Genomic DNA, 25,853 nt, shown 5'->3' with positions numbered 1-25,853 from the left:
CCTTCCGTTTTTTCTTAGAGACTTCACTAGCAAATAGAAGTTGATTTTCTGTTTCCTTAAAATCTATTTTAACAGTCTTTCTTGGAGCCAGAAAGTTACACAATTCTGTGACTATTTTGTGTAGAAAGAAAAAAAATGCTATATAAGCTTTATTAATACCTGAGGGGCTCACTAATTGAATAGCCAAGTGTGAAAATTGAGATGAAAATAATAATACCTATCCACTAAGTAATAGTTGATTATAAATGAGTTCAAGGGAGAGGAACAAATTTGAAATTAAAGGACCGATTTTCAAAATCCAAATTATTATTATTATGACTTCTGTGCTTTTTTGGTTATATCCTTTAACCACACAAACTCCATTTTTTCCCATTTTTAAATAATAATTAAAAATCATCTTTAAAAATGATAATACATTCTGAGGTATGGGCAAGATGTTGGAGTAGGAGGATTCTGAGCTTACCTCTGCCCACAGGTACACCAAAATTAAACTGTGTGCAGAGCAGTTACCTATAAAAGTGACCTGAAGACCACTTTGAAAAGATTTTTCTCAACTGAAAACTGTCTACTGCTCACTCCTCTGTCTTCACCACTTATTAGGGAATACAGGTCACCAAAACAATGGAAAGTGGCTGTAATAGACAGATTCCATGAGTTATAATGTGGAGAGCATGTGAGACTTGCTAAAAGTTTTCTACCCCCATATGGGGTTATATTTTAAAAGAAGCCAACAAAGGAAGCATTATGCTCTGCATGAGCAGGTATAGAGTTTCTTTCCAAGTTAGAAAGCTAAGATGCATTCCTGCTATCACAAATGACAATTCTGGATTCTTTCACCAAACGCTCCAGCTCTGCCCTTTCATGAGAACTCAACACAGTGGTTAGGACCTGTGTTATTATTTGGACAATGATATGCATCATAGATCATCCTAGGTGGGGCTAAGGATCTTTCCACTGAGACAACATGTTAACAAAAAACTGTGGAACTTCAGCCTTTGGGGTGCTCATGCAACATCAGCCCCTGTCTTCTCAGCATTGGTACTTTGGGGAGGGTATGACTGATTGCACATGTATATGTTTTTGCCAAATTAGTGCAATTTTATGCCAAGGACTCAGCTAGGAACAAAGAGTGAGATGATAGAGAAAGAGAGAGAGAAGCAGCAAAAGGTTATACTTTGTAAAAGTACTGGAACAGCACTGCTTGAACTCAGGGAGCATAAGACTGAGGCAGTTTAGAGTGAGAAAAAATATAAAGTGTGCAGGGTGTTGGCTGGAGGCTTCATGGGCCCTGGCTTCCTGATTGTGTCATTTGGAGTTGCCTTGGTTGGCAATGAAATTTGTACCACATTCTGAGAATAAACTCCCCTGTACTGCCCTCATCATATAATGCTTCTCCTGGTCTGATAGAGAAATTCTGAGAATTGGTTTGGCTTCACATTAGAATTACTCATTTAAGAATAACAGATTATATTTGCAATATCCATTTTCCCTAAGAATCATCATCTCATTTAAGTTCAGTGAACAAGACCTTATCTGTCTTTTGCATGTCTTAGAATGAAAGTTAGGAATAGAGAGGCAAGAAATACAGCAGTGGAAATTTCAGTTCACTAGGGCATATAATTTTCAGATATTTCTGTGATTTTAGCATACTAACCATATTTCTTTTCATAGGCAATCAACAAAGACTTTTCTTTCCTCTCCTCCATGAATGGTAAGGTAATCCCTTTTAATACCAAGAACCATAAAACATGATACAGTTGTCACTTAGTCAGTAACAATAATGATGACATTGCCAGTGAAATTTACAAATTAAATCAGCCCAATGTAACTAATAAAATCAGTGTTATTAATACAGTTTCACTTTGTTAGCTCTGCTGCTTAAGTAGAGAACTGGAATATTTAGGAAGAAATTTTTATGGCTGAGGAGTGATATTTTTTTCTTCTCTAAAAATAAACTTTGTATATATAACATTCAGAGTAGTATCATTCTCAAACAGGAAGTGATCCAAAGTGATATCATCAAAGAAGCCCACCGTGAGCTCAGGGTTCTGTATTCAACCCCAGAATAGCACATGAGTTTCAAAAGACTGAAATAACATAGATCTTGATAACATAGATATAAGATCCCTAATTATTTTTCTATGATTAAATGATACAGTGCTACCAGTTTTATTTGTTAGAATAACTTTATGAAGAGTTAACCCTACCTTTAGGAAATGTTCCAGTTGTTGATTTCCCAACGGCATCTGGTAATGATGTTGGGTTTGGTGTTGATACAGGTGTATTTGTTGCAGAAGTTATAGATGATGATACACTATAGCTGTATTTGTTGTAGAAGCTGATAATGATGATGCAGTAGTGTTTGTACTTTGGTCTGCTAAAAAAAAGTAAATTGTGTTAAAGAACTTACATTAAAATTTACATTTATTTTGCTAATGAACAGACTAGTAGTATATTTAAACAAACAAAGTAAACTGTATGTATACACCTGCAGCAGGGGGAGGAATTTAAAGAAATTCAACAATTGCAACATATCTAAAATTTTTGGTGACAGAGCTACCATAAATCTGTCTTTTCAGATGATTTATTTCTCTCAGCTGTAATAATCAAAGGCAAGAAGTGAAGGCAATACATTGTTATAGTATATATTTATTTTTCAATAACTTTGAGCAATAAAAGTCAATTTCTTATAGGAATTTTTAAGTATTCTTATTGTTTTTAAATATGTTACTTTAAATATTATTTTTTCAGAATGAAGTCTTTAGGACTTAATTCTTAGTGACCCATGGAAATATATGTTTCACATAATATTACTGTAATTTATTGACATTTATATAATCTTAATTCTTATTTGTTGTACTTGTCTATGTACACTCACTGTTATGAAGATCAGAAACCAGCAAACATGGGGTTCCCATCATAGCTCAGCGGAAATGAATCTGACTAGCATCCAGGAGGATGCAGGTTCCATCCCTGGCCTCGCTCAGTCGGTTAAGAATCCGGCATTGCCATGAGCTGTGGTATAGGTCACAGATGCAGCTCGGATCTGGATCTGGTGTTGCCATGGCTATGGTGTAGGCCAGCAGCTACAGCTTTAATTTGACCCCTAGCTTGGGAATGTCCATATGCTTCAGGTGTGGCCCTAAAAAGACCAAAAAAAAAAAAAAAAAAAAAAAGAAGACAAAAGACAGCGAACAAATGTCTGCAAAAGATATGGAAAAAGTACTCCTGTTCGTGAAAAGCCTATTTTTATATTGTTACTTGGTCTGTACACAGAACAGCTGACCCTTGAACAACTTGGGGCTTAGCGGCACTTACTCAGATTTTCAATTGTATGGAAGGTATTAACTTATAGTTGAGTTTAACTCATAACCTTTCTATCCAGGGTTTCTCCACATCCAGAGATTCAGCCAACTTCAGACTGTGTAGCACTGTAGTGTTTGCTATTGAAAATAATCCACATACAAGTGGACCCACGCAATTCAAACTCATGTTGTTCAAGGGTCACTGTATATAGAGTCCCTACAGCAGGTGAGGAAAGGATGGACTTGGAGTAATAATTCAGTACTTCATTGTAGTAACTATATCATTACTATGACTTCTCAAATTTAAAGTTTCATCCCCAAATTTTCTCTGAATCTGAGAAAAAACAGTAATCTTGCAAGTCAGTGAAAAGGAGTATTTCAGATATCATGAAACAGACATGTTTTATGTTCAAGCATCTGAGCTGCTTGAAAGTGTCAGCCCTTAGGGCTGACTTTGTTCCCAGACAGTACACAGAAATTGCTTGATGCATTCAGCACATACTGTGTGGTCTGCACATAGGGGAATGACAGAAATGGCTTTGCGGAAATCAAGTCAAAAGCTCTCCTCACCTCTGGAGATACACTTCACACCCTTGGCGTTTCTCCCTCCCCTCTTCCTCCACAGTATTCAGCAGGGAAAGGAAACACAGCATGTTTGAAGTTATATTTTCCCTATTAATCATTTTGTTCTTACTGTCTTTCTTGTTACCTAAAGTCCACCAAGTAACACTAACTTCTAAGTTTAAAATGAAGTTGAAGAAGTTATCCAAAGAAGCATATACCTCTTGGGCTGGAAATTGCACCTGTAAATAGCTTAAATGATCTTTTTTTTTTTTTTTTTTTTTTTGGCCCTTTCTTGGGCCACACCTGTGGCACATGGAGGTTCCCAGGTTAGGGGTCTAATCGGAGCTGTAGCCGCCAGCCCAGCCACAGCCACAGCCACGCAGGATCCGAGCCTGCAACCTACACCACAGCTCACGGCAACGCCGGATCCTTAACCCACTGAGCAAGGGCAGGAATCGAACCCGCAACTTCATGGTTCCTAGTCAGATTCGTTAACCACTGAGCCACGATGGGAACTCCAGATAACTTAAATGATCTCTTATCTATTAACTTGCTAAATAACAACAACCTTAAATTCTGAGTATCATGAGAACTCCAGAGATTTTTGTTGTATTTCTTTCCTCTGTCCCTTTCTTTTTTCCTTCCTTTCTTTTTCTTTTTCTTTCTTTTTCTTTTTCTTTTTTTTTCCTTTTTTGCTTCCACAAACACTTACAATTGGGTAACAATGTGAAAAGCATGATTAGATACTGTAAAAGACTATGCTCCACCACACAGTATCACCCTTGAGTAGCTTTTAATCTGGTAGGGAACATAATGTCTCTACATAATAAATAATACAGAATAGTCTATGTGAGTTGCATAGACCATTGTTTTTCAGACTCAGGTTATGATTCAATTAAAGAGTAACTTAAATCTATTCAATGGATTGCAGTCAGAGTTTTTGCCAAATGAAAGCGAATAGAGGCAATATTAGAATTATACTGCAAATAATGAGAGTATGTAATGTTGCATGAAGGTTTTGTTTAGGAGTGAGTGTGTGTGTGTGTGTGTGTGTGTGTGTGGTTGAAGGAAATGTGTTCAATGAAAAATGTATTTCTTATTGTGATTTTAGCTAAAAATTTGAAAGCTATGGGAAAAAAATTGGGGCAAGGGCTTATAAAATAAAAGATGACCACCCCGCTGGCATGAGCAAGGAATACTTCACGAGAGAGTTGACTTAGGAGTTGGAGCTTGAAGAGTAAGTAGCAATGTCCACAGGGGAAGAGGAAAGAGCATGAGCAAAGGTCTAAAGTGGGGAAGTGAGAGGTATTTGAAGGGACTGCAAACAGTTCGATTTAGCTAGCTTGCTGGGTGCTACAGCAGGACATGGTGGACGTTATCTGGTAAATCTGGAGGTCAGATTGTAAAGGACCTTAAACACCAAGCCAGGGCCTTGAGCCTTTATCCATGAGCCAGTGGGGAGCCATGGAAATGACCAGATGGAAATTCTATTGGAGGAAAATGATGGGGAAATGAGTGGGGCAGAGGAGGAGAAGACGACACCAGTTGCACTGAACCACAAGCCTCCATTTTTATGTTTCCCAACATCATCGACCCTCTTGAAGGCATCACGTGAGATCAGTGAGTTCAACCCATGCAGTGACTTGAGGCAAACTCCTAAGAGGGCAAATTTCTAGCTACTTCTGTGGGAAGACTGAGATGCACTGTAAGGCTTTTCCTCCTTGCCTTCTTTCTACACATTTGGCCACTGATTTCCCTGAGTAAAACCTTAATCCATTGGCAGTCATCGATGTCTCCATTATTAATTCCTCAGATTGTTCAACAGAGAGTACTCCCTCTTTTGGCAAGAACACACAAAATATGCTGGGCGTGACTATGTGCCAGGTAACATCTGAGTACTTTCTGTGGATGATCTCAATGCTAACAAGTCTCTGCAATGCTCATGCTCTTAGGAGTCCTGTTTTACAAGTGAGGACACTGAGGCTGAAAAAATGGCAAGCAGCTTGCCCACATTATACACTGGGAAGTAATACAGCTGGAACTTGAATCCAGACACCCTTGACTCCAGAGAAGAAACCCTTAGCCGTCACACATCTGCCATGGGAAGGTGGCTCCGTGCAAAGCCACACACTCTCACTCCACCTGCTTTCTGCCTTTGACAGGGTATGATATTAAAGGGGTGGAAGCGACTAGATACACAGAGGTTTTGCCCTGTGTACCCAGGATGAGGAAACAGACAATTATGTCATTCCTTTGTCATTCCTTTTTTTAGTAACAAGCCTTCATCCTGTCATATATATACCCAAACACACATATAAAATGTTTCCATATTAGAGTTAAAGCTTTAAAGGATGTTTCCAATGTTTTAAAATGACTTATAATTGAAAAATAAAAATAGATTTACTCAGTTTAAAAAGTTCTATAAATAGAAACGTTCTCTCCTGATGTGGTGAGAAAGAATTATTCCCTCTAACTATCACTGTTGAAGATTTTATTGATCAGGATACAAATAGCCATCAGTTATGCTTTTACTGTTATGATCTTTAAATTTCTTCTAGGTCTGATTTGATCTCATACTAAACCGCTGAGGAATAATGGTTCATTCTGAAGCATTTTCTTTTCACAAAATACAGTGATGTAGCATTTTCCCTCTCTTTATCTCCAAAGTGATTAAAAATAAATTTAACAAGAAGACCTGTGCTTCACGGCTTTGGTTGTACCAAACCAGATGCAAGACTGGAGTTAGTGCTGCACTTGGGCTGTTGTAAGAAAAATAGATGACATTTTGTCCTGATTCCACTCAAACTGAGACACTCAAACTGAGAGCCAACAAGGGATCCCATAGCATCAGTTTCCTATACTATGAGCAGATGAAGCATTATTGGAATTTAAAAAAAACATTTTAATTATGAAAATCATAAGAACTTTGGAATTTAGTTTATGGCTAGAAACCAAGTGTCATATCTTCTCTAGTTTTCAAATGATCAAGTCATCAACTTCCAATCTTCTGGGACACACTTGTAATTACATTTCTAGGTAATTCAGGATAATCTCTAAGCATTAGACTATCACCCATCCTCATAATGAGCAGCTGCTTCTTCAGCTATCTCTTAGTCTATGTCTGAAGTCCACTGAAAATACACTGCTTAAGAAGATTGATCCTGCTTCAAGATCAGCACAAACACTAAATGACAGTAACTTAGAATTCTAGTACTTGAGACTTGGGAAGAACTTCAAAAAATGTTCTAATGTAATAGAAGCCCTAGCTTATAGCTTAGAAAATGTATGAGTTTAAGGTAGTCCAAAAGATCATAGCACTCATTAGTAAAAAGTTAATTTTTTTCTTTTCTTTTCTTTTTTTTCTTTTTGGATGTTCTCTTGGCATATGGAAGTTCCCAGACCAGGGATGTAATCTGAGCCACAGTTATGATCTGAGCCACAGCAGTGATAACGCTGGATCCTTAACCACTGCACCATAGCAGGAACTCCTTTTTCCGATTTTACAACTTCAGTATGTAGAATACACTTCTAGCAGAGACAGTGCTAAAATTTCCCTTTGAACTACCTGAGAAAATATTTATTTTGCCAGTTTTAACCATAAATACAATTTCAATAGAAAGTTTTAAGTTCTTTCAGGAAGCAGAAGAATTGTTTCTTTAGAAATATGTAACTGCAGTATAATTAAAATGCTAACTACTAAATGGTCTTACAAACCTTCAAAGTTCCACTATTAGGTAATAATTTCATAAACTAGATCAACTGCTCTATGGAATTGAAAGTAAAGTAGATAATTTTATATTTCAGTAGTTTACAATGTATTATTTCTACTATTTCGTACTGTCTTCAGGCAATGCCACCTGCTATATCTGTCACCCCTTAGGCTTTTAGAAACTTTATACTGATTTTATCTTGAAATAAAGTAATTGTCAATTTTCAGCTATCATTGTGGATGCTTATCCCCTATTTCACAGCTAATAATGAATACCGAGCCACATCTTACATTTTCATGTGATGGCAATGCATAAACCAGGGAATTATAAATAGTGAGAAGGTCCTTTCTCATAGTACCTTGTTAGTAATTGCTAGCATTATAATTTTTGTTCACTATATATCCTATATCTTCTTTGTCAGCAAAGAAGTAGCAAAGAATTGGCAAAGTTTAAGTGGAAATTTTCAATTTTCCTTCACACGTTAAAAATATATTAAAATATAAAAATATGTAATATAGTATAATACAAATTTATGTATAAAATTAAAATATATTTATATACCAATATAATAAAAATAAATAAATACCACATAATATCACTTTCTATATTCCCATCAAAACAAAGCCTTCATTGAAAGACAAGGTACCAAAACTTTTTGATTATCAGTGTCATATCAACACATTTTTCCATTAATGGTGACCCCTGCCCTTTGACATAGCAAAGGTCACTTTGGTTCATTGCCAACCAAATTTAAATGCAGTTAATTTTTTCCCCTCAATTTAAAGAAAACAACCATGATTATGCGATGATGTAGTCCTAAGGATTTCTTAGGAATTAATCTGAAAATTTCATACTCTCCTGTATAAAATGTGTAAGTAACCTAGTAGCCAATGAGTTACTTGCCTCAGTAAACATTTATTAAGCAACTGTTTCAGTAGGAACTAAGCCAAACTTAAAAATATGTTTTTCCTAGAGGAACTTAGACTTTATTTTGGTCATTAAGCTATACATACATGAAACAACCCTAAGGTTCTGCTAAGGTGACATATAAAAAGGGTGCTCTGTAATTAACACTGTGCATACTGGTTCTCTACAATGTTAAGAGAAATCAGCGTCAGGTGACGCCTCTCTCCGTGCCTGGAATCATCCGAACTCTTTTCCTGGTGGAACAGGTTTTAAGAGGAATCAGATAATCCAGCACAACAAGGGAAGAAAAAAATGTCCATGGAAGAAAGAGAAAGGATGTTCAAATAGAATGGGAATGTCAAGATTGTCAGGTGAAACGGAGGCTATTTACCATACGGCCTGAAAGCGTCTGGTGTTTTTAGATACTTAAAAGCAGACTCCTTTGGGAGAAGAAAACAGGAAATCCTATTTTCAGTGAAAACATCAGAGCTAGTGGCAGTGCTCGAAAAAAGAGATTCGACGTTTAAAGTACCTTCACAATTAAAGCTAACGAAAGACTGTAGCAAGTGTAAATGTTTTGAGAAAGCGTCTGGTTCCTCGGTGGAATGAATTTGGGGGATAAGTTAGAGAAATCTCCTCTCGCAGAACGAGGAAACTATGCAGATAAGGGGCAAAAAGCTCTCTCGAAAGAGGGATCTCCTCTGGTTACCAGCCATCTGTGAGGTGGAGAGGGAGCGCCAGGCCTGGCAGGCTCAGCCTAGACAGGTGTCTCAGCCACCTGGCCTCCCTGGGGAGAGCAGGAAGGCAGCATTGCACTGGTGAATCTCTTAAACAGCAAACAACAATATGTGCAAAATGGACCTGAGAGTCGGAGGGGTTTGGGCCAACAAACGAATGGAGGTCCCAGACAAATTTCCTCCACACACCTAGGTGCCAGGTTTGAAATTATGGGGCAATGCAGGTGTTTTTCCACAGAAATGTGATTCTTTAAAAATCATATTCCAGAATAATGATGCTTAAGACTGCGGATTCACTCATACGTAGACTTTCTGTACTCCGTACCAGGACTGAGGAATTTCAGTTCCTTGAGGTATAAAAAGGCAGAGGTTCTATTTCATAGTTATAGGGGTGAGAGAGGGGGAAGGAGCGATCTGACAAACTCCTGGGCTTCGTCAGCCCTCCGAGATCCTCTCACCCCTCTCTGCTCTGACTCTTCCAGGGAAACAAGAGGCTGCGAAAGTTCTTGTTGGCACCAGCAGACTCTACAGGCAAGTCTCTGGGGCTTGTCTCCGCAAAGGGATGGATGTGAGGGCTTCTCCATCCTGAGGGGGACTGCGCTGCTCTGTCCCTTCTCTGCGACAATAGAGTGTGGTCCCCTCCTCTCTCCAGTGGTGCCCCTAGCTTTTCCCTGTGCTCAGAAATCCTAGGTCTTCACTGCTGGCTCTCCTGGCATTTCTTTAGGAACAGAGAAGGTCTCAGTGGACACTTACGACCAGCAGGTGACGTTAGTTTGGAAGAGTGACTTATACACATGAAATGACACAGCGCGAGGTGGAAGGACAAACAGACTTGTCACTGGTGACATCAGCCAGTTATACGACTGTGTGAGTCACTGCCACTTTGGGCCTCTCTTTCCTCTCTATTAAAAGTGTCTGTTGAATAAAGTCTCTTCAACTATAAAATTACCTCTTCATCTAAATTATAACATAAATATCTGTTACGGCAAATAATAAATTATAAGGTGCATTTCTGCATACCAAGAAGGAGGCTTGTACTTAAGCAGTTATACACAAAGGCTTTATGGAGTTATAAACCCAGAAGCCTCGGACAATTTATGAAGGACTTACTAAGATATGATTTTTTTTTTAGTGTCCTTTCCACTTTATTTGTTAATCGTTAGAGATTTAGGGCAATTTTACTTTTTTTTCCCTTTTTGTTTTGAGGTAAAGCAACAGTGATATGGTAAATATATTATTATATTCACTTTTATAGCATAACCATCAATTATCTTTATCACATCAAGGAACTATTTTTCCCTCTTTATTATTTCATTTGCATAAAATTATTTTTTAACATATATATATATTCAGTGTCTCCTGTGAATGCAAGAAGAGACAGTAAATAAATGAAAAAAATATCTTAGCAAGGGGCAGGGTAATGTAGGGAGTAGGTGACCCAGAGATTTGGGGCCATGTTGCCTAGTTTGAATGCAGGTCCCATAATTTACCAGCCATGTGACCTTAAGCAAATTACTTAATCTCTTCAGCCTCTATTTTTAATATTGTAGAAACATACCCTATAGGGTTTCTGTGCAGAGCAAAGCATTAATACATATAAAAAGGCAAAAGGTGCAGCTAACACTGCATTACACTTGAATTTATCCTGATTAAAAACTCAATGAAATGAAATACATTTTAAGTTCTACCATTTGGTCAGACAAATATATGTTTCTTGCATTTACTGCCCCTAAATATTTGATTAACTACTTAAAGAGCCACGTACAACACAGTTGGTAGGTTCGAGCTAGTAAAGTCTTTCTGAAAAAAAAACAAAAAAAACAAAACAAAACTTAAGTTCCTTCCTAAATCGTAACCTGATTCTCTCAGTTACATCCTAACTTTGACAACCACTTTACCAGATTTTATAATTATTTTAGTATTCTTTTGTTCTAATATCTTCATATATTTTTTTTTCAAGAAACTGTGATTATAATAAAAGAACAGAGAGATTGCAGGATAGAATAAAGAAAACTTGGGAGTTAGTTTCATGTAGGAGAAGAAAGAAGATTTATATGTTGCAGTTACACAGGTTCCCTGATTGCTACGATGCTGTGAGCAGCTCTTGGGAGCCACAGAGTTTCTACTAGGATCATTGAATTTATATTCAAACTAAATATTGTCTGCATATTGAAAAAAATGATTCGCACATATGTGTTACCCTTTAACAATTTATGTCTCTCTAATGATTAATAAAATACAAATTCAATTAATGGGTGCAATTATTATCTTACTGGGAAGGGAGTTCACAATTTTCATGTAAATGTGGTATTTATCTTAAAAAAAATTGGAGGGCCCATTTCTTTGTAGATCTCAGTATATCCGTAACAGTACAATTTTGTTCATTTGAATGATGGCTTTATATAGCATCATAAACTGAGTCAGAATTTGATATCTGGTCTTATCCATTCTCTGAAATAGTTAGGGACAGTCTTTAAACACTCATGACTCATACTTTTTAATTAGAATCAAACAAGCAAAGACTTACAGAGCAGGGGATTTATAGCCCTTTGTTTCCAATATGTGCCAGTTCTAAGTGCTAGAAAAAAAATTAACCTTTTCTTTCTGTGAATCTGTTCCTCCCAATTTCTCCGCATAGGCAATGGGAAAACTGCTCTGAACCACATGCTCAGTAGGAACCCAGGATGTATTTATAAGAACAGAGAAGAAACTGTGGTGTCTTTTTGATTCTGAAGACTGCTTTTATATGGTATATTTTCCAAATTAAAAATATTTTGAACATTCCTTTAGGATGCCATCAGAGGAGTCACTTGTGGTGGGTTAATTAAATCTAACACATTTAAAAATAACTCTGCATGTTGTGGGACAGATGCAGCCTTTGGAAAAAGAAAGAGCTTACACTGAACATTGCAACAGATTTTTGTTATTTAATAGTAGGCAAAAGACACGTTTACAGAATATGTTTTCAAAGCCTGGTTGGGAAGTAGCAGCTCTGCTGACAGGGGGAGAAATCAGAAAATCCATATTTAAAGAGAAGGAGAGCACGAAGTTAAGTACCCCTTTGCATAATATCCTTTGATTTTAAACTGGAAGAATGAATGAACTGCTCCAAAGTCCTTTCCCAAATGCCAAGGTGAAGACTAGGATGGAAAATTTGTCCTTCTCTAAGAACAAATGGTCAGGTAGACACTTGCAAGAGGCGATTTTGGAAATTCAGAAGGATGCCCCAATCTCTAAGAAATGGAAGAGAAAGAGCTAGAGAGAACTGAATTGCTCTACCCAAGAAAAAGGAAATGATTGTTCTTTTTTACTCTTGAGGGTGAGAAAGCAGAAGATATGGGGGAAGAGGAGAGAGACTAGGTCAAGAAAGAAGGTAAAGCAGCCAAAAGACAATTTTAAGAACGGAGATTTCTAAAACACATCCCTAACTTTGCACCACTCTGCTGTAAAACCTCCCTTCCTTCAGTGAAGACAACTACTCCACGTGAAGTCTGCAAATGCCCATGAAGAGTTTAGTTAAGTGGATCTTTCTGGGCAGGCATGAAAGAAAGCGGAACTACATTTTGGTTGTTGCCAAAGGAGAGTTAAAGAAACTGTCCCAAGAAACCAAATGGAATACAAGATTTGATGGCTGCAGGAAACTGGCAAGAAAGGCAAACAAGAACTTAATCCTCTCTCCACCAAAAAGGATTTGAAGAAATGTGGGGCACTGGTTTTTCCCCAGAGCAAAGAGTAATTCTTCAGTCTAAAGAAGTTTTGTTTGTATTTTCTTTTTGTTTTCAGGGCCACACCTGAAGCATACGGAAGTTGCCAGGCTAGGGGTCAAATCAGAGCTGCAGCTACTGGCTGGCCTACACCACAGCCACAGCAACGCCGGATCCTTAACCCACTCAGCAAGGCCAAGGATTGAACCTACATCCTCATGGATACTAGTTGGGTTCTTTACCCACTGAGTCATGATGGGAACTCCTTCAGTCTGAAGATGCTTTTATATTAAAGATGAAGATATCCAGGTGCCACCTGAGATTTATAAAATTACCTTCTTATTTTATTAAATGCTATTTACTAGATTCGGAACCAAATTTCCTGAGTTGCAATTGTATGTTTGCTTTAGAAGATGATTGTAAATTTGTCCTATAACAAATTATTCAATTATTCTAAAATTGACTATAAATTGTTTGCTTCACAAATATGGAAGGATGAATAATCAGAACAAATAGACTATGGAGCTATAGAATAAGCACTTCAAAGCAGCAGCAACAATTAGTTAAATCTGAGATATCACCAGCATTAAGTAATAAAGTGTTTTCTAAAGTGTGAAGGCTGGGAGTTCCCATCTTGGCACAGTGGCTAACGAATCTGACTAGGAACCAGGAGGTTGCAGGTTCGATCCCTGGCCTTGCTCAGTGGGTTAAGGATCTGGCATTGCTGTGAGCTGTGGTGTAGGTCACAGACCGGCTTGGATCCTATAGCTCTGATTAGACCCCTAGCCTGGGAACCTCCATATGCCGTGGGAAGTGGCCCTAGAAAAGGCAAAAAGACAAAAAAAAAAAAAAGTGTGAAGGCTGCCATTAGATCACAGTTGACATTTATTTGTAAACTATTTTTTTCTGGTTTGAAGGTGAATTCATACCATGACAATTAAATTTACTGTCCTAACAGAGATATCAATAAATGAAAACCAATGATGTGATCTTGTATTATTATCAATATATATGTTTCTTTTCCCCAGAATGCCTAAGAAATATGGTGCTCTGTAAAACTAAACATTTTTATTAGTTTAGAACCATTATGTAAAATATACAAGAATCATCAATTTTTAAAGCAATTCTAATTGAATTAACATTTATCTGTGTATCTATTAGTAGAGTACTTGACAGTAGGCACTTATTAACTGTTTACTATATGCTAAATATAAGTAAATTTTTCCTGAAGAGCCAGAATCTTCAAAATATCATAATTAGTCTATTATTTTGAATAGAATTACCACTGGCTAAAAATAGAAAGTAAAAACATGGGTTGAATTTATACTGGACAAATGATTTACTGTTGAAACTTCATATTGAAATAAAATTTCTGGTGTTCAATTTGTTGGTGAATCATTTTTATGCTTTATTACTATTTGGTTTTTTGGTTTTGTCTTCTGTCTTTTTAGAGCCGCACACATGGCATATGGAGGTTCCCAGGCTAGAGGTCTAATCGGAGCTATAGCTGCTGGCCTACGCCAGAGCCACAGCAACGCCAGATCTGAGCCTCGTCTGTAACTTACACCACAGCTCACGGCAACACCAGATCCTTAACCCACTGAGCGAGGCCAGGGATTGAACCCGCAACCTCATAGTTCCTAGTCAGATTAATTTCCACTGTGCCATGATGGGAACTCCTTTATTACTACTTGTAAACATTTTTCTGCTTTTTTGTGAACTCAAGCAGTGTTGAATGCTACATAAATGTGAATTTATGATTTTTTTTTCTGATATAGGGTCACTTTAAAATCTGGGAAGAATGTGTGGGGCATTTTCTATGTTCTTGGCATTTTTTTTTTTTTTTTAAATCTCTAGTGAGATTTCTATAGCATTTGAAAGCATTACATTTCCTATTCTCCTGGGCAATAAAGGTTGAAGTGAAATGTATTTGCTAAATTCAGAAGAGTCACTTATCAACTATCAAAGTGTCCTAAAACTCTTGTCAGTTTTAGCAGCTTCCTGTGAGAAAAAAAAGCTGCAAAAGGAAATGCCATATTTGGCTGTAGAAGCCTCCTAAAGTTTAAATCTCTTGGAATGTGTGTTCAAAATTTCATTCACCCCTGTACCACTTTTATGAGTTTACTCATATTCTTTACTTAGTTCCTTACTCTTTTTCTTAAAACCAAACCACTTTTAAAAATTCAGTTTTTTTAAAAAGAAATATTACAATATTATCACAAAAGGGAATACAATCATTGGTTATTAATTGAATTAACCACAAAAGTAAAACTATGACAAAGGTCATATTCTATAAAGATATCATTTAACTATGGTGGTTCTATGCTTGAGTGTTGCTCTCCCTGCGTGGAAGAGTGAAATTAGTGAGTGTTAGGGCATAGTGAAGACATGACACCAAACATGGACTTAGACAATCGGAAATAGCAAAGAGATTTGAGTCAGTGTTGTTTAATTCATTTATGCCTGAAATTACCTCAAGTACCACCAAGTGTACCTGGAAATACTGCTCTAGGTGAAAGCCTTTTAGGGCCACCCAATAAGTCTTAAAAGAACCTTGTAATTCACTAAATTGAGGCTTCTCCATATGGCAGGAAGTCAGCTCCAACTCCATTTTTTTTCCTTCCTTTTTTACCTCATGCCACCATGCATTAGTCCCACCCTTCTTTAAGAATCAAGATCAAAGGATCCCAAAAGCTCGGCATTGTTGAAGGGGCTGATAATATAGGTAGAAAATAAGGAGAGTGGGTAATCAGTAATTACCTAGCGTCTCAAATACCTATGTGGAGATAATGCTGTACAGTTGATCCTTGAACACGTAGGGGTTAGGGATGCTGACCCTCTGCAGTCTCACATGACCGCAGCCCTCCTTCTCTGCAATTCCTCCTTATCCATGATTCCTCTGTATGTGACGTTCCATACCAACAAATTCAACCAACCTCCAACCCTGTAATACTGCAGTATTTGCTATTTTGAAAATCCATGTAAGTGGACTCAGGCAGTTCCCACTCATGTTCTAGAAATAATTGTATACATACAAAAAGCCATAGGGGAGTTCCCGTCGCGGTGCAGTGGTTAACGCATCCGACTAGGAACCATGAGGTCGAGGGTTCGATCTCTGCCCTTGCTCAGTGGGTTAAGGATCCGGCGTTGCCTTGAGCTGTGGTGTAGGTAGCAGACACTGCTCGGATCCCGTGTTGCTGTGGCTCTGGTGTAGGCCAGCAGCTACAACTCCAATTCGACCCCTAGCCTGGGAACCTCCATATGCCGGGGAGTGGCCCAAGAAATCGCAAGAAAGAAAAAGAAAAGAAAAAAAAAAGATCCATAGGGCCTACAGTGATCCAGTTTGACTCCAAATCAGGTTTTTAAAGACAAATATTTTACTATCTTTGATAATAGTAAGGAAATTTACAATATAAAAATAATTAAATTATTATTCATTTATAAGATAAAGTTTAGTAGGAATAAATAAAAGGTGAACAACAAAAGAACAAAAAAGAGGACAAATTTAGTAAAATAGTGTAAGAATAAATACATCAGGAAATGATGTAAAGGCAAAGGAAACCCCAAGTGAGGAATGAATAGTTAATATGATATTTTATCAAAAAATTATACTTCCAAATAGAACTGTATGATGAGATCATGCTATACAACTAATAAATAACTATTGTTATTTTACTCAACAGCAGTTAGATTCTTTTTACAACATGAATTTGTTTTGTTTTGTTTTGTTTTGTTTTGTTTTGTTTTTGTTTTTAGGGCCACACCTGTGGCACATGGAAGTTCTCAGGCTAGGGGTTGAATTAGAGCTGTAGCCACTGGCCTCTGTCACAGCCACAGCAACGCTGGATCCAAGCTGCATCTGTGACCTACACCGCAGCTCACGTCAATGCTGGATCCTTAACCCACTGAGTAAGGCCAGGGATCGAGCCTGCAGCCCCATAGTTACTACTCAGATTCGTTTCTGCTGAACCGCGATGGGAACTCCCTACAACATAAATTTAATTTCCATCTCTTCAATTTAAACAAGCAGGAGCAACAAATGTCAAAGAACAGAAACTAATGTGAGTAAAGGGGTAAAGTGGATTCCAGGAGGAGAAGGAAAAGGAATTCGAATGATGTACTGTTTAATCTGAGGAGACAATGTCTGATAACTTAATCCTTTCCAAATTTAAGTGCTACAATGTCATTTGTCTCTTTAACTTAATTTCCTAATATGTGAATGAAAGTGAAAAGAATTTCACCTTAAAACTTTTGTCTCACTAGATGAAAAAACTCAGTAATTATTTTACTAATATTTAGAGAAAATAAATGGACAAATTTAGTTCATTAACAAAATTAATTCTCATATAAGCACATCAGGAAATGCAAATGAGGGCGTTCCCATTGTGGCTTAGCGGTAGGTAATGAGCCCGACTATAATCCATGAGGACATGGGTTCAATCCCTGGCCCCACTCAGTGGGTTAAAGATCCAGCGTTGCTGTGAGCTGTGATGTAGGTCACAGTTGCAGCATGGATCTGGTTTGGCTGTGGCAGTGGTGTAGGTCAGCAGCTGCAGCGCCGATTCAGCCCCTAGCCTGGGAACTTCCATATTCTGTGGATGCTGCCTTTAAAAAAAAGAAAAAAAGAAAAAAAAGAAAAAAGAAATGCAAATGATAACTGTAAGTCAAATTAATTGGTAAAATATATCTGCCATGAAAATATCATGACAACATACATAATTATTGTATATAATGTTTTATTTATCTATGTTGGAAGAAGAGAAAAAACTATATGCTTATAAAATTTATTACTATTAGTAGTAGTAGTAAGATAATATTACATAAAAGGTAATAAAGCATCATTCTATCTGCACCACTTCTTCAATAGTAAATTAAAGCTCTGAACTTTATGAATTTAAGAGGCAAGGCATTTAATCCCAAAGATGCTTTTGGCCTTATGGACATATTAATAATGGGTCAAATAATAAATTCAGACAAGCATTAATTGAACATTTTCTATGGATATAACTAGAGAAAACAATTTACCTTGAAATCTAGAAAAACTTCCTTGATACAAGGTGTTCTTTCTGTTCATCTGAACAGCAATCAAATTTATGTCAAAAACTCACATGAATTACAAATTGCAGTTGATGACACTTGAATTAGCTACCTATTGCCCAACAAATTATTCCTAAGCATGTGTCTTAAAATAACAATCACTTATGATCTCTCACAGTTTCTGCAATCAGCTCAGGCTTGATGGGTCTGGAAGATCCACTGACAAGGTGGCCCACTCCTACTGCCAGCAAGTTGGTGCTGGCTGTCAGTGGAAGGCCTCAGGTTTCTCCTCTGGGTCTCTGCCTGACTGTTCTCACAACAAAACACGATGACTTACTTCCCCCATAGAGAGCAGTCTGAGAGACCTAGGTAGAAGCCTTATGTCTTTTACTGCCTACCCTTGGAAAGCATACATCACTTCCACTGATTTCCTGGAATCACACGATTTAGTCCTAAGTCAATATGAGAATGGTCCACCCAAGTGCTTGAGTATGAAGAGGAAAGGATCACTGGAGGCCATGCTGGAGACTGGGTACCACATTACCTAGAATCTGTAGGATTACTTGCAAGTACAAATATTATTAGATTTTAAAAAATGAAATATCTATTGTAGAAGAAACCTCAGTTTTACTTAAAATCTGAATCTCAATGGGCATTTAGGTTGTTTCCATGTCTTGGCTATTGTGAATAGTGCTGCAGCAAACACAGAAGTGCCTATGTCTTTTTGAATGAAAGTTTTGTCCAGATATATGCAAAGGAGTGGGATTTCTGGATCATGTGGTAGTGCTATGTTTAGTTTTCATTCAGAGGAACCTCCATACTGTTTTCCATAGCAGTTGTTGTACCAATTTGTATTCCCACCAGCAGTATAGGAGGGTTCCCTTTTCTCCACACCCTCTCCAGCATGATGAATGGATTAAGAAGATGTACATAAACACAACGGAATACTACTCAGCCATAAAAAAGAACAAAATCATCCCATTTTCAGCAACATGGACGCAACTAGAGAGTCTCATACTAAATGAAGTAAGTCAGAAAAAGACAATACCACATGATACCACTTATATGTGGGATCTAAAATATGCCGTAAATGAACCTATCTACAAAACAGAAACAGGTCACAGATATGGAGAGCAGATTTGTAGTTGCCAGGGGGAAGCAGGGGAGAAGTGGGATGGATGGAGAGTTTGGGGTTGTAGATACAAACCATTACATTTAGAATGGATAAGCAATGAGGTACTACTGTATAGTATAGGGAACTATATCCAATCTCTTGGGATAGAACATGATGGAACATAGTATGAGAGAAAAAGTATATATATGTGTATGTGTATATATATATATATATATATATATATATATGTATATGACTGGGTCACTATGCTGTACATATTAATTCATGGAATAAGAGGTCTATTTCTCTTTTAAGCTTTTAAGTTCAATTTACAAATGTTATTATTCTGTTTATTAATATAGAAAATTTAGCAATCAATGTAGGGTCTTTTTAACATTTAATCCCATGTATATACCTATTTAAGTCTGCAATTGTTTCTTTTTTTTAAATTGCATTGTTTTAATTTTTCTTATTTATATTTAGTTTTTTCTCCATATTCTAGATGGGTTTTTTTTTGTTTTGGTTTGGTTTTTTTGGTCAGTTGTACCTAGGTCAAATATCTCCTCCCATTTTGTGGTCATCTTTTCACTTTTGCTACTGTGTCTTTTGATACACAGAGCAATTAACTCTAATGCAATAAAATATATGTCTTTTTCTTTATGGTTGGTGCTTTTTGTGGAGTTCCCTAGAATAAAGCTACAGCAATATTCTCCTATATTTTCTTCTTAAAGTTTTAAAGTTTGCATTCTACACTGAAGTCAGTAAGTAGTTCATCTGCAAATAGCTTTTGTGTATAGTGTTACATGGGAATCCAATGTATTTTTTTCCCAATGACTATCTAATAGTTTCAGCATTTATGGAAAAGGCCAATCCTTTCCAGTTGCTCTTTGTATATCAAAGATCCATATATTTGTAGGTTTGTTTCATAGATTAGTATTCTACCCACCAATCTATGTGGCCTCAATGCCACTCATGCTTGGTATTTCTTCCATACACCAATTTGACAGTTTTACTTACTGTATTTTTATTAATGGGATTTGATAACTGGTAGATCAAGTTGTCCTTTCTTTTCTTCTTCAAGAATTACTAACATTTTCTTGGAGTTCCTGTCGTGGTACAGTGGAAATGAATCTGACTAGGAACCATGAGGTTGCGAGTTCCATCCCTGGCCTCGCTCAGTGGGTTAACGATCCAGCGTTGCCGTGAGCTATGGTGTAGGTCGCAGACATGGCTCAGATCTGGCATTGCTGTGGCTGTGGCATAAGCTGGCAGCTATAGCTCCAATTAGACCCTAGCCTGGGACCCTCCATATGCCACGGGTGCAGCCCTAAAAAGACAAAAAAAAAAAAAATTACATTTTCTTGACTTCCTGTATTTCTATAAAAAAACTGTAATCAGCTTTTTATATTCCACAATAAAATCTATTAGAATTTTAATGGGAATATAATGTATAAATCTATTAGAATCTATTAACATCACTGAAATACTGCATTGCCCAATCAATCCACATAGCATATTTTTCTAATTTTTAAGGTTTTTTTCTTAATAGAACTCAATACAGTTTTATTCTTCTCACAGAAACTATGAGTATTTTTTATTAGAATTGTTTATAGGTACTTGATTTTTTGAGATTTTTGTAAATGACATATTGCTAAGTTTTCTTTTTCAACTATTTGTTGCCTAAATAGTAATGTAACTTATTTATATAAATCCTATAACCAGAAACCTATGAATTCTTTAGTCCTAAAATTATCTGTAAATTCGTGCAGGTTTTCTCTTTCTTTTCTTTTTCTTTTTCTTTTTTTTGGCCACACTCATGGCATGGCGAAGTTCCTGGACCAGGGATTGAACCTGCGCCACAGCAGTGACAACACTGGATTCTTAACCCACTGCATCACCAGGAACTTCTCTTATAGATGTGCTACTTATACAATCATTTCATCTACAAATAATAATTTAATTTTTTCCTAATTACTGTATACTTATTTGCCTTATATACTTATTTACTGCATGAGCCAGCAAATTGAGCACAGTGTTTTATAAAAGCAGCATTGCTGGGCAAGTCCTTAAAATTCTGAGATTGGCTGACAAGCCTAATTAGTTGTAGGAAATTGTCCCGGAACCCTGTCCTTTTAAAATCCATTGAACCATCATATGTATGGTGATAGCTTTGCAAATTGCACACCTAATGCTTAGATAAAATCCTACAGGTTCACAAACAGGTGAAAGGATGACCCAGTGCCCATAGGGGTTTGGCAGAGCAGTGAGAGAATACGGTAGGGTGTAAGTCCACATACATTTGTAGGAAAGGGAGCGTTCCCAGTTTAAACTCAGGCTTATTACTCAGGCTTAACTGAATGCTGCCGTGAGGGAACATGAGACCCAGAGTTGCCGTGAGAGCTGAAAATGAGACTTTCTCTTTTTTCCTTTCTGGCAGTTGTTTTGTGAAACTTGCTTGTTTTTAAATAGTAGCCTGCAGTCATAAAACATTATGTGGCCATACAAGGCACATTTGCAGGTTAAATGTCAAAGGTTGCTAGTCTGTGAACTCTGAAAGAGAGGCTGTTGACTTCTTCCTGTAACTTACCCTGATTTATTAAGATTAGCAGCAGCATCGTGACCAGTTTACAAATTTCGGTTTCTTGTTTTCTAATACCCCAAGTTTTCCAGGATACTTAGCCCAGATTCATAACCTCACAGCTTCTCCCTTTCTCCTCATGCCAAATGCTAATCATGCAGTCCTCCCTCCCTTCTCAAACTCCTCTGGCTCTTAACAGTAGAACTCTGGGAACCAGAAATAATTGTATTTGGATTATCGAATGCATCCTGACCTCTCTTGAACCTTTGATAGGAATACTGCAGCTGTTTCCCTACTCAAACTATTATTCCAGGTGGCTCATTTTCTTGAGCAGCCTATACTGCAGAGGCTCATGGTCTTCTGGTGTTAAGGAAAACAAAAGAAGCTTAATAGTAGAACTGAAAGCATTAAGTAAAATCTTATAATGAGTAGAGCGAAGAATATCTCCTTATGAAGAGATGGTCAAAAAACCTGGGATTTAAGCCTATGTGGCTAGAAGATGTCCATGTTTCCACTAATATTTGCCTTGCCCAAATCAAGTTTCCTATTATCCTAAGCAAAGAAAAAAATTAGATCACACTGAATTAATACCAAAAATTTCCCTGAAGTACTACACCCTAGCTCTTTTCTGAAAGGTAAACAGCTCCAGCTATCATGCGGGCATGGAACAGTGGAAAGACCTCTGATGACTGTCAGGAAACTTGAATCTAGCCCAGGATTTCTCAGAGGGTGTGTCAGCGTACCAGTATATAAAAATTATCAGCAGTAATTGCTGGAAACATAGTGTTTTGGACTCTACTGAAAGGAAGTGGCCTGGAGATCACAGGGAGTAAACACTAGGAATCAATATTTTAATAAACAATTTAGGCAATTCTTCCGAGTGATAAACTTTGAGGGCTACTGGTATGAGTCACACAGTATTATGTGTCCTTGGGCTTTTCTTCTCTGATAAAGTGCATGCATAACACCAGTTTGCCCAATCCCCTTGGGCAGGGCAAGGATTAAATGAGATATTGGATCAATGATGATGCTTTAAAAAACTCAGCCTTCAGCAAAAGCAATGCATGGAGGAATGAAGACCTGGCAAGAGATTTAATGATAAAAAAGTACTGAGCCTGTAAGACAGCTACAGGGCCTAAGGGGAAAGCTCTCCCCATCATGAGAGCATTCAGTAGTCTCCCCATCTCTCTATTAGCCTCCCTCCCCTTCTCACTCTTCATCTTTCTTCATCCTAACCCCCTCAGAGAGGCTTCCTCTCTCCCGGCCTCTATGGCTTCTATCAGTTTCTCAATCTCTTTTTCACTTCATTCGTATTCTCAATCTTTTCCTGATGTCAATGCATTTTCTTCTCTCTCTCTCTGTCCTTTTTTCCGTCCCTCCCACCACCACATCTCTATCATTTACACACAAATAATGCTATGGGGGGGGAAATGTCTTTTATTGATGTGCATTTTGAGAAATGCCTCTCATGGCAGAGAACTGGCTTTTCACATGCAAAGCAAATCCTTTCTAACAACCCTATCTGAAAACTCCCAAAGGAAGTAAACATTAGGGAATAGAATTGAACATTTTGCTTCAGAAGAGCATGTCTAGGAATAACAGAATGAAAACAAAGCAAGATAACTTGAGGCTAAATGTACAGAAACCACTTCTTACAGTAAGTTCGTACAATTGTAGATCTAGAAGGAAGTATCACTATCATCTAGTCAAACCACATCGTTTTACAGATAGAGAAATTAAAGCCTTGAGAGGTAAGAAAAAAATTGTGTGGCTCAGTCACACAGTGAGAGTATGGACCCTGGTGACCAAGGGGTCTTGGCTCAGAAGACTGTACCCTCTACCAATGCATAGAGCTGGCTCGTGACACCAGCCAGAGCTCAATGAGAAAAAAATATAGGAACATCATTATATTCCAAATATATAGAGAGAGCTAAAGTAGCTTTTCTTTCATGTAATGTGTTGATAAATAGTATATGCCCTGTAAGAGTTTTTATTTAACAATGTAAAGCGTTACTAGTTCCATGTCAATTGCCCATGGGGCATTTAGATTATTTATTAATCAGTGAAAATTCTGAAACTTGGGAATAACTGAATTATTAGATGTCTTTCCTCCTTAGTTAGAATAAAGTTAATTAACATTCTGAACCAAGACTTCAGAGATGGAGAGGTGAAATCTGTAATCGATGTGTCTTGAATTTCCATAATTTTACATTTTATTCCAGTGGAGGTGAGGATCAGTCTGACCCAAATGATGGATGGTGCCTAGAATAATAGGACACCAATTTTTTTTTGTGAGCAAGACATGGGAATGATTCAACACTCGCATTCAGATAACTGCACTAGTCTTGTGTGATTTGGGCAGTTGATATAAACAAAGGCAGGCATTTTCTGCTATGCAATCAACAATAAGACAGCAGATCAACGTCATAAAGAAAATCAAATAAGTTCAGCCAACCAAGAGAGTATCTCAAAAGGACACTCAGAGCTTCTCCATTATCCAGGCCAAGGATAAAAATAAATATTGTCCTCATGTCACTGAAAACAAAGCCAGGAATGCCTTGGGTGTTTTCAACTCTGCTGACTTTTGAAGAAATACAGTTCTCCAAATTAAGAGCAAGTCAGTCAGCATTACTTACATGTCCAAAGATAGGTCTTGGGGGGGGGGAATTATCAATTAGACACTGTCCTTGTTTTTAAGATATTTATATTCATTTAGGTTGTGATGGACCCTAATAACAGTTTTGGTTTTTTTTCTTTTTTTTTTTTGGTCATGCTTACGGTATGTGGGAGTTCCCGGGCCAGGGATTGAACCTGAGCTATAGCAGTGACAACATGAATCCTTAACCTGCTGAGCCACCAGGGAAATCACACAGGTTTTTAAATAGTGAAAGCATTGTAATTTTTCTTTCTTCTACTTCGCAAATCTATAGAGTTCTAAACTTTAATGGGTATTAAAACCTGTGCCCAACAAATGAGGCTGTCAGAAAATGGAAAGAAGAAAAGCTTATTGATTCATATAATTTAATTATCCTAATCCCAAGAATGCAATTACTATTAATAAATCTTTAAATGAGTTAATCCTGTGCATTGAAAAAGGCGATTCTCACTTTTAAAATTGGCTTTGCAGCAGGAGAGGTAATTGAGGTATGTCCTATTGTTGGGCAGAGGAATTGTCACAACAGCCTTGAGCTGACAAATGTAGAAGTGGCCTCTGTTCCCTAGAGAAAGTATCCAAGAGTTCAGTCTGTTTTTATGCCCTCACACGATTTCACAGTTTATACCACTTCAAAAAAAAAAGTTTATTTTCCCAGTTCAGTTAAAAATAAGTTCAATATATGAGACCAATGATTTCTGTGTTTTATGTGTGTAATTTTGTATAACTCAGGCATCATTTCAATAATGGCTATTTGAATGTAGCAGCCATAAAAAATATACAAAGGAATTTGGCTAAAAGAGCAATAGTGGATTGACAGTTAAGGCCCAGCTGGTAAGGAAGAATTGTCAAGTTTATGCAATAACCTTCTCTTCATCTGTGATTCTGTGGGTTAAATGTTAGCTTTCATATTAATAAATAAATTTTGATAGTGATTGATGGCTTACAGAGCATCTAAAATAGGTTTCTGATTACCATTTAACACAAATATTGTGTCAGTAATGATCATTTTTCTCATTTTTAGATAAAGAAATGGAGGGCAGTAGCACTTAGTGTTTTGGGCAGCTTTAGCATACTGAAAAGCTAAATCCAAAGCTGCTTTAAAGTTCTTTCTATGAACATATTCCAACTCTCAGACTAAGCCAAGCTCAATACTTAAAGATAGGAAATAATATTTGAGGATGTTGATAATTCTCAAACTAAAATGTTAAAATTTTTGGAGTTCCCATCGTGGCTCAGTAGTTAACGAATCCGACTAGGAACCATGAGGTTGCAGGTTTGATCCCTGGCCTTGCTCAGTGGGTTAAGGATCTGGCATTGCCGTGACCTGTGGTGTAGGGCGCAGATGCAGCTTGGATCCTGAATTGCTGTGGCTGTGGTGTAGGCCGGTGGCTACAGCTCCCGTTAGACCCCTAGCCTGGGAACCTCCATAAGCCATGGGAGCAGCCCTAGAAAAGGCAAAAAGACAAAAAAAAAAAAAAAAAAAAAAGCTAAAATTTTCATTAAACACAAATGCAATTTTGCTTATTAATTTGAGTGATTAGT

At 37.3% G+C, this 25,853-nt stretch overlaps 1 protein-coding gene across 1 annotated transcript in view; it reads right to left on the bottom strand.

Moving 5' to 3' along the window:
- The window catches only part of EMCN (endomucin), a 53,881-nt gene extending 49,923 nt beyond the window's left edge, over positions 1–3,958 (bottom strand). Inside the window, exons 1-2 of the mRNA XM_021100551.1 lie at positions 3,876–3,958; positions 2,208–2,374 (exon numbers count right to left, since the gene is read on the bottom strand). Of these exons, the coding sequence (XP_020956210.1) occupies positions 2,208–2,374; positions 3,876–3,958 (250 nt within the window). The remainder of the gene's footprint in view (positions 1–2,207; positions 2,375–3,875) is intronic.

Source organism: Sus scrofa, chromosome 8, assembly GCF_000003025.6.
Source record: "Sus scrofa isolate TJ Tabasco breed Duroc chromosome 8, Sscrofa11.1, whole genome shotgun sequence".
In the NCBI taxonomy this organism is placed as follows: domain Eukaryota; kingdom Metazoa; phylum Chordata; class Mammalia; order Artiodactyla; family Suidae; genus Sus; species Sus scrofa.
This window is presented reverse-complemented; position numbering and strand designations above follow the sequence as displayed.